At 42.4% G+C, this 15,136-nt stretch overlaps 1 protein-coding gene across 12 annotated transcripts in view; it reads left to right on the forward strand.

Annotated features, from left to right (window-relative positions):
* Positions 1-15,136, forward strand: part of itpr1b (inositol 1,4,5-trisphosphate receptor, type 1b) — a 47,444-nt gene that overhangs the window by 19,165 nt on the left and 13,143 nt on the right. For 5 of the 12 annotated variants that reach the window (XM_088309764.1, XM_088309768.1, XM_088309765.1 and 2 more), the window contains 12 exons: positions 2,411-2,446; positions 3,184-3,231; positions 3,672-3,801; positions 4,069-4,253; positions 9,373-9,556; positions 9,860-10,122; positions 10,636-10,836; positions 11,897-12,007; positions 12,601-12,696; positions 12,768-12,902; positions 13,113-13,220; positions 13,862-14,093. In XM_088309764.1, coding sequence (XP_088165890.1) covers positions 2,411-2,446; positions 3,184-3,231; positions 3,672-3,801; positions 4,069-4,253; positions 9,373-9,556; positions 9,860-10,122; positions 10,636-10,836; positions 11,897-12,007; positions 12,601-12,696; positions 12,768-12,902; positions 13,113-13,220; positions 13,862-14,093 — 1,729 coding nt within the window. The remainder of the gene's footprint in view (positions 1-2,410; positions 2,447-3,183; positions 3,232-3,671; positions 3,802-4,068; positions 4,254-9,372; positions 9,557-9,859; positions 10,123-10,635; positions 10,837-11,896; positions 12,008-12,600; positions 12,697-12,767; positions 12,903-13,112; positions 13,221-13,861; positions 14,094-15,136) is intronic. The other 7 variants (XM_088309769.1, XM_088309776.1, XM_088309772.1 and 4 more) reach the window with 4 other exon arrangements.

Below are 15,136 nucleotides of genomic sequence, written 5' to 3' on the forward strand. Positions count from 1 at the left end.
ATCTTTGTAAGCGAAGAGTGAGTTGATATATTTTGAGATGCTTGACATGAAAGGGTTGAAAGAGAGTTGTGTGCCCCTTTCTGCGTTAACACATTCATGTCAGAAAGAATTTAGATCTCGGCTAGATTACTGTAATGCACTTTACTTTGGAGTCAGCCAGTCCTCCTTCAAGCGCCTCCTGCTGGTCCAAAATGCTGCTGCTCGCCTTTTAACTGGAGCTCGAAAGACGGACCATATAACAATTGTTTGAATACAAGAGCATGGTTTTTTTTTTAAGCTTTTCTTTTTTTGTCTTGGCACTTTTGTCTTAACCATTATGCAAGAATTGTAGTTCACTGACCACCCCGACCCCCTCCTGCTCCACTTTTGCTCTGTCTGTAGGTTTTGCGACTAGGTAGCGTTTTCTAGCTTTACAAGGAAGCAACATCCACCCAGTATCGATCTATTTATGATTCGTAATTTTGATTTGATCGCACCCTTTACTTTAGAAAATTCAAAAACAATGCCGTACTTTGCATTTGCTCATTATTTTAATGACTTGTATTATTGTCGAGTATAATGTTGGGTTTACATTGCTCTCATAGAGAGAGGAAAACAAACGTCCAACTTTCTGTCAACATCAGGAGACACACAAGAACCTTTATGCCTCTCTGTGACACACCACAATGCCCCCTTCCCTCTTCCTTTATGATCTAATCCTTCCAGATATAGAAAGTTGACCAAACGCCAGAAAAGGGACAACAACACGTGAACACGCTGGCACTCTTGTAATCAAGCCCGATTATATCATTCACTCCATGTGCTCATGCCTCCCTCACGTGCACGTGTTTGAGTCCGTGAGGCTATTTGCCATTAATGGGTTCACACTGAGAGAATGTCTTGATTTCACCCCCAAAACGGAACTTGCTTTACTTATTTTTGTATACAGAATGGGTTGAAAGTGACACATTCGATCTTATTGTGTTATGCAAATGAAGTGACTCTGACTTCTTTCTGTCCGCTTTTTCTTACCACTCACTTCCGTCAGTTTTCTTTTCTGCCAAACAACCTCAAACACACTCGGCTTGTCCTCATTCCTCCCGCCCGACTGCCTGAGAGGGTGAAATTAGGAGGCTGTTTTTTTTTGTTATTTTTTTTTTTTTTCTCTCTCTCTACACTCAGTAGGGGCTGCTGCAAGATTCTTAAAGACTGTCCCACTTTCCCCACGTTAATACTGCACGATTCTTGGGCTCAAGCCAGTTTCAGGAAGCTGTTGCATAAGAGCCAACACCCCTCCCTTTTTTTTTCTCTTTTCTGGAATACAAACTGTTTACTGATGTGGCAATTGACAATAAAAGGGCAGCTGACGATGTTCACAACCAAACGCAACAAGTCTAGTGATCTGCAGAGGTGGTATGACTTCTAGGATGTATATCGTCTATTGAATACTTAGAAAAATCTACACACCCTTGCCCTTTTTTTGGTAGTATAAAAAAAATGAAACAGCTCAATGGGACAAGAAGTACCGGTAAAATAGTTTGATCGGAGAAGCAAAAGGAAACAACTGACATTATTTATTTGCACAGGTGTGCTCACCCTATTCTAACCGGTGATTTGAACGTGTTGAGAATGAACCAATCACATTCAAACTCGTGTTAAACGGGAGTCAGCACACACCTGCCACTATTTGAAAAGTGTCTGATTAACCGCATATAAAATTCCGCTGTTCTTTTCCTGGCATTTTGGATTAGAGAAAGCTCCAAACGTATTTCCAGGACCTTACATTCTGGAACACAGAGCAGATCATCATCACAATCACCATTTACAGAATATTTTAACTGTGCTTTTGTTCATATAAATGCTCGTGCAATAGAACCATGGAATTATCAAGTACACACTCTGCAGTTTTTCAACTAGTATTCTATAATCTGGTCTTTTTTCAGAATGTCCTTATCGTAGTGTTCTTCTGTTCTTTCAACTCAATTATACGCCTGGTCATTCCTCCAGTGCTGTAGATGAGTAGTCGCCATCCTTTTTTTTTTTTTTAAACCGTGTGCCTGGGCTTCACAACTTCCCTGCGAGGTCATCCAGCAAGGACCTGTTTTTTCAGGCCCCATATGAATGGCTTCCGGCCCGACAGTGGCCCGCAGCCTGGTGGTTGGGGACCCCTGCGCTTGATGACGCATAATTCAAGACAGTACACGTTGCAATGCCATCCGCAAATATGCTTGTTACTGTGTCTTTGTGTCATGTGCATGCAGAACGTGAACGTGCGTCGTGTGAATGTTTGGAGCTTACTGAAAGTGAGCAATGTTTTGCTGCAGTGTTGAATTGTCGCCGTTAGGGATGGAAGTGACTCTCCATGTAGCAACTAACGACTAACTGACCATCTTCAAGCCTTGACTAACATCATCCTTTTATTCCCTATCAGCTGGCACCTCCACCTGAACCTGAAGTCTCTGCTGAGGTGTGTTTAAGATCGACCTGGTGCCTAAAACGAGTTTTTGTTCTGTTTCCCTGTCATCGGTTTAATCTAATTCAATCGAGATGAATATGGCTCCTTTTGTAAAATCTTAATGCCTCCGATGTCATTTGATCTCCGCGTACATTTCCCATCCATTTTAATTTTCATTCCGGTTTTCTTTAAATCCAAAGTTTTTGTGTGAAGGAAAAAGTTAGATTTTCTTTTCTTTTTTTTCTTTTCTGTATGCGTCGCTAGCTTGCGTCCCTTTCATTGCAGTGGTTTGTGTCTCCCTCACTGGCAGCTTGTCACTCACATACTTGACTAAAGAAACGAGAACTTCCGCCAAAGAATTTTCAGCTTTGAAGGAGTCACAACATGCCAGAACTTTGAGTTGCTGACAATGTGACACTGGCAGTTTTTTTTTTGTCTTTTTTTTTTTTTTGATCGACTGTTGTTGTAAAATAGCCTTCTTCCAATTTTGTCTTGTTTTAGTTGGGAATGAGCAATCCGGTCATTTCTTCAACACGTTGATGTGTTTTAAAATTCATTTTACATGCAGTTTATCTGAACCCCCCCGCCCCCCCCCCCCTGCATGACACCGATTTACCCCAGCTTGATTTCATTTGCACTTGATGCACAGCATGCGTGTGAATCTAATATGCACTATTAACAAATTCCAACCCTTTCACTGTTTTTTTTTTTTTTGACTGCTTTCTGCTAACGCAACTCACCCTTAAAAGGAGCTTGATCCCAACCAGCCTCAGAAGCAACTGGAGGATCAGAGGAGGGTAGGTACTTAGTTTTGTCCGCTTCGGGGCTCCATCTTCTGCTGACAAATGACTAACTTTGTGACCCCTCAGTCACATGACCTCCACAGCGTGGCGCCCACTCACCTTGCTCCCCCACATGGGTGTGAATTTTGATATGCAGTGGGTAGTTGTGTTTTAGTGCATTTTGTATTTACATCTCCACTCAGATGGAGTAAATTAGATGCTGCACTGATTTTCACCAGGACGACGTGCCTATTCCCTCCTAAATACATCAGTGTGGTGACCTTTAATCAAAGTCAGAAGGCATCAATCAATAAGAATATGATGTTGTCCAAATGGGGCAATTAGTGCTTGGGATTCTTATTTTTGGGTGAATTTCTTTTGATGGACTTAAAAAAAAAAAAAAAAAACCTGTAATATTACAGACCACTAACTTGTACTGCCTCTTGTCATGATAGGGAGAGGCTTTGCGGCAGATCTTGGTCAACCGATACTATGGAAATGTCAAGTCTGGACAGAGGAGAGATAGTCACACACCCTTCAGCAATAGTCCGCTTTCTTCTGGATCACAAGGGAAACCTCTTACAGGTAGGTGCTGTGATGCAATGTGCACTGGTGAAAATGACCTAATTTGAAAAAGGAAAATGATAATCAGAACATTGACCAAAAGCGAATTCATTAAACTTGATTGTTGACATCGAAAACATGCTGGATAAAGGCCCTCGAGAACTGGTGTTGGACACCTCTGAGCTAAACTATTAAATAAATGCTTTTAACATCGTTTATTGTGTACTTTGTCATAAAGATCCAATGAATGACGGTCTTTTTCTTTTTTTTTTTTTTGTGTGACTGCAGTTGTCAGCCTTGGGGTCGGAGGCCGAGGTGAACTGAGTTTAGCAGAGGTCCAGTGCCACCTGGATAAAGAGGGCGCTTCTGATCTGGTTATCGACCTCATCATGAACGCGACCAGCGATCGCATCTTCCAAGAAAGCATACTGTTAGCCATCGCGCTACTGGAAGGTGGAAACACAGTCATCCAGGTAAGCAGAGTTTGCTGGCTTGGGGGGGAGGGTGCAAGATGGCGTGGGAGGGGTATTAGTAAATTTCAAAATTTGCATCGTCTTAGCCTTGAAGCTTGGAAGTGTATTCATAAAATTCAAAAAAGTGTCATCTGCATTTTATAAATTGAGTTGTCAAGGGTCCCAGTCCTCCAAAATGACATAATTTAAATGCCATATTTCTGATAACAAGACACGACATACGTGCAGAAGGTCCGCTGTTGATGCTGAATTTACGTTCTATTGGATTTTTCACACTTGCTGATCGTTCCCAAAAATCCTGATGGCGTAAAGCCTAATGATGACCGTTAACCGGGAACCCCGTGTGTGGCGTTCACTCTCTGAAGCTGATCAAACGGGTTTTTATTTGTCATAAAACTAAAAGAAAAACGTGAAAAAGGTCAGTTGTGACTGACTTGTGAGTGTGTGCCAATCATGAGAGCTTCCCACAGCAACTTTCTGTGAATGTCCTGACCCAAAAAATAAATCAGATATGCAGCTGTCTGCTGGTTGTAGATAATGTGCGCTTTGCGCGCTCTGCGTAATTTGTGTTGCGTAATATGCGCTCCTCTTTGCAGAGTAGCATTACCTGACAAGGCCCGACTCCTCTGCGTACACAAATGCACTCACATGACTCGTGTTACATAAGCCGCTGCCTGCCCGGGGGGATGACGCCAGTAGCTCTGGCCTCCTAACACTTCAGCCGAACTCTTAAATGGCTCATGCTTTGCTTGTGAAAAGAGGCCAATAAATGCGCCAGCCTGTCTGAGGCCTCAGGAGAAAGTCAGGAGATTTCAGGAGCTCTTAGCAGCTCTGGTGCCCAAGATGAACTCATTCGACTTGTTGAGCGTGCACAGAGGTCGGAGCACAAAGGGCCTCACTGTCTTCGGAAGTTCCCTGCGGCATGCATTTTGTCATGGATGTGTATCTATTGTTTGGAATCGAAGGCAATGGTAATTGTTCACTTTTAGATGCTAACTACTTTTTCGAGGCTTTAATGGAAAATCTGAATGTTTTGTTATAGTTTCCCTTCCTGTTAACGTTTAGAAAGCTTTTAAATGAGCGTATCTGAGTTAAACATGCTGCAGGTGTCGTCGTCCTCTTTTGGTGCGGTGTTGGCACATTGAGAGATCATGTCTGGTGTGGAGTGAATTTAGAACACCAGCGGATGCATCACATTTCTATATCTTACATAACGCCGGGTTGCCTTGCCCATTTTGAGGACAGAGGGCTTCTTGTTGTCCAAAGCAGGACAAAAACACACCCAGAGAGTATGCCTCGGAGGCTGTTTATTTGCTTTTGGGTTGAGCCATGACAACAAATTTTGCGTGGAGAATTGAACAGAGAGACGATGAGCTACAGCCGCTCTCAGTCACAGGATTCAGAATTTGCGTTTGCCGGATTTGATACGGTGGCACGAAGGTGCATGAATAAGCATAAAAGCAAATTTCGCCCTTCTGATTAGGGCTGCACTCCTGCCCAATGTGTTAGTGTGGCAGCCTGCCAACACCTCCCTCCTCAGATAAACATTCGTGGGTTACACTTTTGAAACTGCTGGCAAGACTTGAATGCAGCCCCACTCACAACTGAAAATCTGGGCCCTTAATTCTTAATCATGTCAAGAATTCTAAACGTGAACATATCCAAACTTGCTTTCTTGTAGTGTTTATTCGTGCACACTTTTTACAGTTTATTTTTATTTCATTATTTAATCTTTAATGAATTTAATTGATATATTTAAAGCTCACTCACTGCCAGCCCAGGTAAAATGAATTTACTTTTTGGCTTCTATACTCGTCAATGGCAGTGAATGCGTTATTTAAATTATTTGTTAAATTGCATTGGAGAGGCGAGCTCTCCTATCTCGTACATCGAGTACAATGCCAATAAAGGACATTCTGATTCTGAAAGATTTAAGATTTGATTATGATCGAGAACACTTAAATAATACCTTCTTAAAGGAACGGCGCAATCCAGTCAGTCTAGAGGTGAAACATTGGCAGATAAGCTGCACTTGCTATGCGCTATAAAACCACTCAACGAATAACAATCTCCGTTCATCCGCACACCCAACCACACAGGCTCGCGGATATACTCGCAGGCTAAAAGGATCAAAACAATCCGGGGAGGGTGTGTGCGTGGTTGCGAGTGTTATGTAAGGAAAGAAATGTAGACACTGCGCTGCGCCATCCTCACGCTGTCTTCATGACCTCAGATCCTGTCACACCAGAAAACAGGTGCCACTCTCTTACTCAATAGGCTTTTTGTGGCTCCCCTCGGGCTTCTTAGTATGATTTACCACCCGCCGCGTTCTCCCACCCACTACAGCGTTTGGGTTCAATTTACAGTAAGCTCGTGGCAAGCTTAAAAAAAAAAAGCCTCTGCACGCACAAATTATTTTCCGGAGTGTTATTAACCTATCAGGAGTCTACAATTGCACATTAGCCAAGGGAGTCACCTTTGAAAGCACGTTGAAAATATATTAACTCATTTACTGCCATTGACGGCTAAAGACGTCCTTTTTTTTTTTTTTTTTTTTTAACTCTGCTGGTAGTGAATGAGTTAAAAATTCGGTCTTTTCAGTCTTGAAGTATTTTAGTCAAACAAGCGCATGTTGTTGTAGTCGTCGTTGGAATCACTTGCCAGTGCTAATTCTTCAGTCATGCCAAGTGTCATCTGTTAATCAAGAAGCTCATCTCCGCCGTGACTTGCTGGCTCAAAGATGGCGTGGAAACAAATCAATAGTGCCACTAATGATTTTGCCGATCAGCTGTTGGATGAGGAAGGCGCTTGTGACATAAGACGCTTTTACATAACAAGTCTCTGCTGCTGCGGCAGTCTGTGATGTAGCAGAGGAGATAACAGTGCCACTTTCCGGACATGCAATCTGCTGATCGCATATTTTAACATGCACATCTGCATTAGCAACCCAAAAATGTAGTCCATCCTGTGGTTCAATGTACTGAAGATGAACGTTCATTAAAGGCGTTGAATCATTTTCATACGGCGCTGCTCATTCAAACCGGCTTGTTGTGTTGAATTTGGAGAAACGCCCGCAAGATTTGGTGGGGTGTTCTTGTACTATTGGTTCATCATTGCATAACTGTGTTAGTACATTTTGCAAATAAATGTGACGTAAAATTGACTCTGTAGTATATAACCAAAGAACAGGTATTCTTTGAAGAAATGAAACAAAAGTACACATTAGTGTTGTGTTTATAGCAATTAAATTAAGACCATAAAGGAATAAAAAAAAACAATCTGCAATCCTGGAGAGCTATTGACAGTCCGGACAAGTAGGTCGAATGACTCCAAATCAGATCACATCTTGAAAATAACTTAATGCTTGAAATGTTCTCAGTACTCTCGTCAAATCAGATGACTGCACACGTTCATGTTGCTATGTCACTTGACATTTTATGCTTGGGCTCTTTGCTTGGTTTTCTCGTGACCTTTTGTATACTCCTCTCTCGGTGCATCATCTTTTCTTTCTCAATTTTCTTTCCTAATCCCTGAATGAATGAAAAGCTCTTTAACAAAGCGCCTAAAATCCATTTTTCAGTATTTAGCAGGACCTGCAAATTTGCAACATACTAACGTGAAACAAGAAAGATATTAGTCAGAGAAAGGCATAGCAGTATCGTGTTTTGGGGGAATTTTGGGAAAAAGCTCATCTATCGTGGCTGGCGTTTGCATCATGCTTTGTTTGCATTGAATTTACACCCAGTGAGCTTCAAACATGCCTCCACGCCGCACTGTCCGACACGCGCACACGCAAACCCGAACACGACTTTGTACAATTCCAGCAGCAAAAAGTAGGGCAGGTTTGAGTTGAGGTTTCCTCTCCCCACTAATCAGCTTCTGTGAGCTGATGTAACAGTGTTCGCGCTGAAGCGGCAGCTTGCCTTCGCTGTAACCACTCAGCTGATTATTGTTCTTACATAAGGAGGGAATTGTTGAGAAGAAGAAGATAGGACGCAACATCTGAACCTGGTGCCGAAATACAACAGGTTACACGTACAATGCCGCAGAACAAGGCCATCCTTTGTCCAGACAGCTAGACAACGCCAGATGTCCAACCTCACTTTGATTTCTGCACAAATCTGTTAAGAATAACTGGCAAGTGTTGGCCTTGTTGGAAAGGTTGCATAATTGTGATCCACATTGCTGTTACGTGGTCTGCGGTTTGGAATCACACACTCACACACACACACACACACACCCCGGCCCACACACACATGCACAAAAAAAAAAATGCTTTGTTAATTTTAGCGTCTGCACAGCTGTGTGTACGCATGTGACCACATGTGCTGCATGTGCGTGATTGGCAATATTTCTTCACCAGTGCGTGGAACCGTGATTTGATAGTTTGCTTAATATTTCCAAGTCATGAGTAGCTGTCATTGTTCTTTTTTTGTTTTTTTATCCACTTCAATACCCGTGTTCAAATATTAATGCCCGAAAGTGCCACAATGGTGTAAAGTCTTGCTTTGTCTCTGGGAGAATAGCATCCATGACCTCTGTCCTAACTTACCTGCTAGTATTGATGACTGAAGAACACATCGGAAAACCCGACGGAGACGCCGCCAACTACTCCGGACCTTCTGCACATGCGTGAGATGTAGTACCCCTCCTTGCCATCGGCGGCGCTAGTCAAGGCATAACCTTTGATGGTAATGTCCAATAACAGCGGAGTTTTTAAATGACAGTGATTACGTTCTGTCCAGCCAGCCATCATGTCCACAGAGGAGATGTGAAAATGGGCAAAATTCATTTAGTTCTAGAGAAATAACTTCCATTTTCGTTTCATCTGGTTCTTGTCCAGTGCACTGATTGGCTAGTTAACAGCCAATCACAGTGCTCAGTTCAGCTTGACCCGATTCTACATGTCTAATCGGCCGAACACATCCCCAGACACCTCCGACTTCACAAACAGACGCCGTGTACCGACTTTCCGACGGTCGACGGCGGATTGGGGTGTTGAGGCCTTATCGTCAACCTTGTCCTTTCGGTCCTACGTTCCCATTTTTTTTTTTTCATGATTTCATATTTCACTAAAAGCAACCACAAACAGCTTCTCTTTCAATTTTCCCCCATGCAGCGCTCATTCTACCAGCGTTTGACGGGCGATAACAAGTCAGAGAAATTCTTCAAAGTGTTTAACGAGCGCATGAAGCTGGCCCAGCAGGAAATCAAGGCCACTGTGACCGTCAACACCAGCGACTTGGGCAACAAGAAGAAAGATGACGAACCTCCAGACAAAGACACGCCTGCACGCAATAAAGGTTAGTAGTGATCGGAGGGATAATAAGATATAGGTGGCTCAGATTAAAAGACGAAGAACACTTGTGCAACCATTCCGTGGTGCATCTTGTTTTGTCCACTGCGGCACACGTACACTGGAAAAGAAACGGGACTTCCTCAAATTACTTTTCACATTCAATTGTTTTAAATGGTCTAATGCAAAACCTGATTGACTAACTCAGGCACATTTGTCTGTTTTCCTATGTCAAACGATTATACTTAAAAAAAAAACTGCATGAATGCTATTCGTTCTTTGGTCTAATGACTCCAATTGTGGTGGTTAGTTAAGGATGTGCCCCAGGTGGCTGTGGTTACCGAGGAGGTGAAGGAGCAGCTGGTGGAAGCCTCCGCTGTCACCAAGAAGGCCTTCACCACGTACCGCCGTGAGGTCGAAGCCGAAGAGCACCAAGCGGCTGCCGACAGCTCCGCCTCAGCGACCGCCGATAAGGGCCAAGAGGATGGAGAGATGAGCGTCATCATCACCATCATGCAGCCAATCTTGCGCCTCATGCAACTGCTGTGTGAAAACCACAACAGAGATCTGCAGGTCCCGTGCAACATACAAGAGGCCATTTACATAAATAAACTTACAAACTTTTTTTTTTTTTTTTTAAATCCCCACACTCGTGTAGAAATGAAACTCGGTTGAAAATAGACACCGGTTGCAGAACTTCTTGTTGCAGCTGTTTCCATGTCTGGTGGGTCTCAGTCTGGTTTCACTATGAGCTGTGTGTTGTTATTTAGTAATGGCCCAACTCAAGTCAGCCAGACTTCCTTCATGAATTAATTTCCAGAAATGTTTAAAACATTGTTTGAAGTGGTGTTTGGCCACTTTTTTCGTAACTCACAGCTTCCGTCTTCTGTTAAACATTTGTGATGGCTGATAGATGCACAAGGAACACTTGCGTCTTTCAGCATGGCGACTCTTAGAATTTTGCACAGTTTAACATACTTGAGTGTTGGTGTTGGAGATTTGGAGTGATGGATCACAAATTGAACTCCAATCTCTGATCCAGTCAGATGTTGTCATTGCTTTATTATTTTCTCCATCCTTTTCCAGAATTTTCTACGTAATCAGAATAACAAGAACAACTACAACCTGGTTTGCGAGACGCTTCAATTCCTGGACTGTATTTGCGGCAGCACCACTGGAGGTCTGGGGCTGCTCGGACTCTACATCAATGAGAAGAATGTGGGACTCATCAACCAAACGGTGGAAAGCCTCACTGAATACTGCCAAGGTCCCTGTCATGAGAACCAGGTGACTGGCACATCGAGGCGCACGGACGCAAGCGCACCCAACTCACAAGTTTATGCAAGGAAGATTGTCTCTGGTTTATCGGATTTGGGTTGCGTCAAACAAAAAGTGGGTGTTTATAAATTTTAAAAAATTTGGTGAACACAACCTAGTTTGGTTTGGGCTCTATTACGCGTTCTTTCATGGGCAGCACCCAGCTTTCATGCTCGAGCTTTGCTGCCGCTCTGATTTTTTTTTTTTTTTTGACAAAAGCAACATCAGCCTCCTGTTAGTGTTTTGCTATGGCTCGTGCAACGTCTCACATGATGCTGCCATTCTCTGTTCCTGCTATCGCGGAGTAATTCTCTGGCAAATGTAAAACTGGAGAGACTGCAGCAACTCACTGTTTGCATTTGGCGACCTTTCACTTGCTTAATGGGAATGGAAAGCGAAAAACGGTCTGTTGCTCATTGAATCAAAAGTGAAATCGCCTCGTGATGAATTTCTTTTTTTTTTTTGCAACCAATCCTCTGATTCAGACTGAATGTTTTTGAGTGACATGATGTATTAGCCAAAATAAGCAAAAGGAGATAAGCCTTCAGCAAACTTGACCTGCTGTCAAGAAATATGACCCTCCTCCTCAGCACATGACTGGGTGTGTGATATCCAAATTTAACTGCATATCAGTCGTGATAGGAGCCGCCCTTAAGCTGTTTTAAGCTATAAAATATATTTTTAAACAACAGATGCACAGGCACGTGCTTGTTTGCTCGGAACTAGTTGCGCTCTGCTCAATACACCATCTTGGAAATGCACCGTAAAGTAGCTACAAGTCAGCGCCAAACTGTGACAAAATCTCAGAAGTATATTTGGTAGTCTATTGGCGATTATTTTGGCGATTGACCGCTCCAACGTAATTATCATGTGACGGACTCAATTATAAATATAGGAAGGGGAAAAGTGGGGTTGTGGGAGACTCGGATGAAATAAAGCCAATATGTGGGAAAGCCCTTGAATAATTGGTTGCTTGAAATAAATTTCAATTTTTGCTGTGTTAATGTATTGATTTGTGTTTGTCCTATAGAACTGCATTGCCACTCATGAATGCAACGGGATTGATATTATCATCGCGCTTATCCTCAATGACATCAATCCACTTGGCAAGAAGCGGATGGACTTGGTGTTGGAACTAAAAGTGAGTGATTATTCATTTCATCGTATCATTTTCCATCCCCTCCGGACACCCCGGCGATGATTCGATAATTTGCGCGGCAACCTTGTCTAGCATATGTTGGCCAGTTTTGCAAAAATTGCAGAAACCTCTACGGAGCCTCATAATTGTCTTCAGGAAAATGGCATTTTTAGATTCCACATTTTTCCGGCATGTTTGCAGCACTGCGCCAAACAATTTAGGCAAGCATTCGATTTGTTTTCGCAATAAAGCAATGGCAACAATGTAGAAATATGATGTTGCTCAGGATACTTTGCTCATTTTTGCTGCGTTTGTTCTTGTTGTTCCTGGTGGTAGAAGGTTCGAGACATGCAAAACTTAAATGGTGGTACGGGGGGAGAGAAGGAATCCTGAATCACCATCAAAATGTAATTGGTTCTTCCTTGTCATTAAGCCACTCCTCCACCAAGTTTTGTGGGCGTTGGCTTTGCATTTATCTTGCTTACTATACTGTAATCTACTTTCTAATGTCAAATTAAATGTCGTGAAATTTAAAACTTTAAAACAAACATGAAGCAACACGTTTTTGTTTACTTTTCTGTGCAATGTTCCCTCAGAATAACGCCTCCAAGCTGCTTCTTGCCATTATGGAGAGTCGCCATGACAGCGAGAATGCCGAACGGATCCTGTACAACATGAGGCCTAAAGAGCTGGTACGTGATCTAAAGCAGACAAATTCTCACCGAAGGAGATGTGGATATCGTCTGACACGCTTTCTGTGTAGGTTGAAGTGATAAAAAAGGCATACATGCAGGGTGAGATAGAGGTGGAAGAGCCTCAGGAGGGAGAAGACGGAGAAGAGGAACATTCTGCATCGCCACGAAATGTTGGCCACAATATCTATATCTTGGCTCATCAAGTAAGACCTCATTCGCGTTGAGAACACTCACAAGCACACAAAGTACTGCATACATTTTTTTGGTATACCCTCAGGCTGTTCAGAACCAGAGAGTTTAAAGATTGTTTTCCGTTTGAAGAGCACATTGAGAATGTGCCGCGTCCAGTTGTTCGGCATTCGATAAATGAAGCAATGATCTCCGTAAACGTCACGTTATGTTTGTCGTTTAAGTTGGCCCGACATAACAAGGAACTGCAAGCCATGTTGAAGCCAGGGGGGACGTACGGAGAGGGTGACGAGGCGCTGGAGTTCTACGCCAAGCACACAGCTCAGATTGAGGTCAGTTGCCGTTGTTTTGCCGTCATCGCTGAATTGATGCTGTCGTTTTTTTTTTTTTTTTTTACAAAGACAAGTGCAATATTTCTCCTTGTTTTGCTGGGTTAAAAAAATGTGACAGGTAAAAGGATGTGATTTTTTTATTTCATTAGTTAATCTTTAATTAATTTAATTGATATATTTACTTAAACTATTTGTTATATTGCACTGGAGTACAATCTCGTTGTACACTCAGTACAAAGACAATAAAGGCCATTCTGATTCTGATTCTGATTCAGAATTGGCTTGGGCTTTGCTCACATACTGCACACGCTCCAAAATGAAAAGGACATGCTCACATACTGCCCATCTGCCCAGTCTGATGAGATTTCATTTCACAAATTGTGCCTTTTACACTCATCGCACCGTCATAGAAGTGTTCGTTTCGCAATAAATGTATTTTTGGTGGTTGTCATTTTAAGTGGTAAAGAACTTGTAATATTTTGACCCTCAAATAAAAAAAATTTAAAAAACTAGAAACACTTTTCAGTATGCCAAAGCGGTGTTTCATATCATAGCAAAAATAAGAAAGCTATAGATGTACCTCAATATTAATGAGAAGCTATTGCGATTTAAATGACGGCTGCTGTTGTGGTTCTGTCCAGATTGTCCGTTTGGATCGAACCATGGAGCAAATCGTTTTTCCCGTGCCCAACATCTGCGAGTTCCTTACTCAAGAGTCCAAGCTCCGCGTCTACTACACCACCGAGCGCGACGAGCAAGGCAGCAAGATAAATGACTTCTTCTTGCGCTCCGAGGACCTTTTTAATGAGATGAACTGGCAGAAGAAGCTGCGAGGTACTCAAGAGGCGACTGGTAACACAAACACCGTTCCCTGTGCGTCTTCCTCTTAAATAACTTCATTCTTTCTAGTTGCTATTTTCAGCTGCGTTCCTCTCATATCTCTCCAGGCCTCGGTCAAAACAGAGATATTTATCCTGATTTTTTTTATTATTTAAGCTCCACTTTGATCTGTCCAGGGTATAAGCCACCTGTTTTAAATTAGGTGTGATAAGATAGAGTTGAGATTATTATGATACATGATGCTCCAGGACAGTGGTACTCTCATTTTCACCGGGAATTCAATTAACGGCACGAGGTGATTGACAAGGGAGCCAGGTGGGAGGAGGTGGAATCGTTTTGGGGAAATGAGACAATCGCTCCTCAGTGCGTTTTGTTTCGTGGCGACGTCAACGAAAGATAACGTCCCATCGTCGACATGCGTCCCGAACAAATTATCCACAAAAACCGAGTGCCCATTTCTTTCTTTATTTTTTTTTTACTTGCTGTCCGGAACCCAATTGATGCTCAAGGCTTTTATGGTGGCAATTCAGAAAACAACACGAACAACCAGTGTTAATTGATTCTCAGCAGACATTTGTTTTTTTTTTCTTTTTTTTAAATAATATATTTGTTAAGAAAAAACATTCATGGAGACAAACACTAATCCAAATCTTGCAAACATGTTATGCAAGACCAGTCCAAAAGAGCCAGATCCTGTCTTCAGGCAAATCTGGCAACAGCCTTGGCTATTAAATAACAAAAGATATTATTAGTTTGGTCATTCGATTCTCACTAAAATGAAGAAAAAGTTGATTTCTTCACCACATCCAAATTAATTGAAAAAAAACCCCCCAAATTCTTAACCTTGGATTTGGTTCGGTTTGCATTTTTGCGACACTGGCCTCACAGAGAGATAGAAGTGGACACAGCATGCAAAACATGATCGCGTTTTTAGGAGTGCTAGAACTTGATGCTTTATTTGTGTATGAATTTTGGGCTCAAGCCACTCAGAAGTGTGTTCAGTTTTGTTCCCCGGTATTGTGAAGCGTTACTCAACTCAGTAACGGTACTAATATTCCAAGAATATAAATAACTTG

Source organism: Idiotropiscis lumnitzeri, chromosome 11, assembly GCF_059441095.1.
Source record: "Idiotropiscis lumnitzeri isolate Australia: NSW breed Sydney's pygmy pipehorse chromosome 11, RoL_Ilum_1.0, whole genome shotgun sequence".
Classification (NCBI taxonomy): domain Eukaryota; kingdom Metazoa; phylum Chordata; class Actinopteri; order Syngnathiformes; family Syngnathidae; genus Idiotropiscis; species Idiotropiscis lumnitzeri.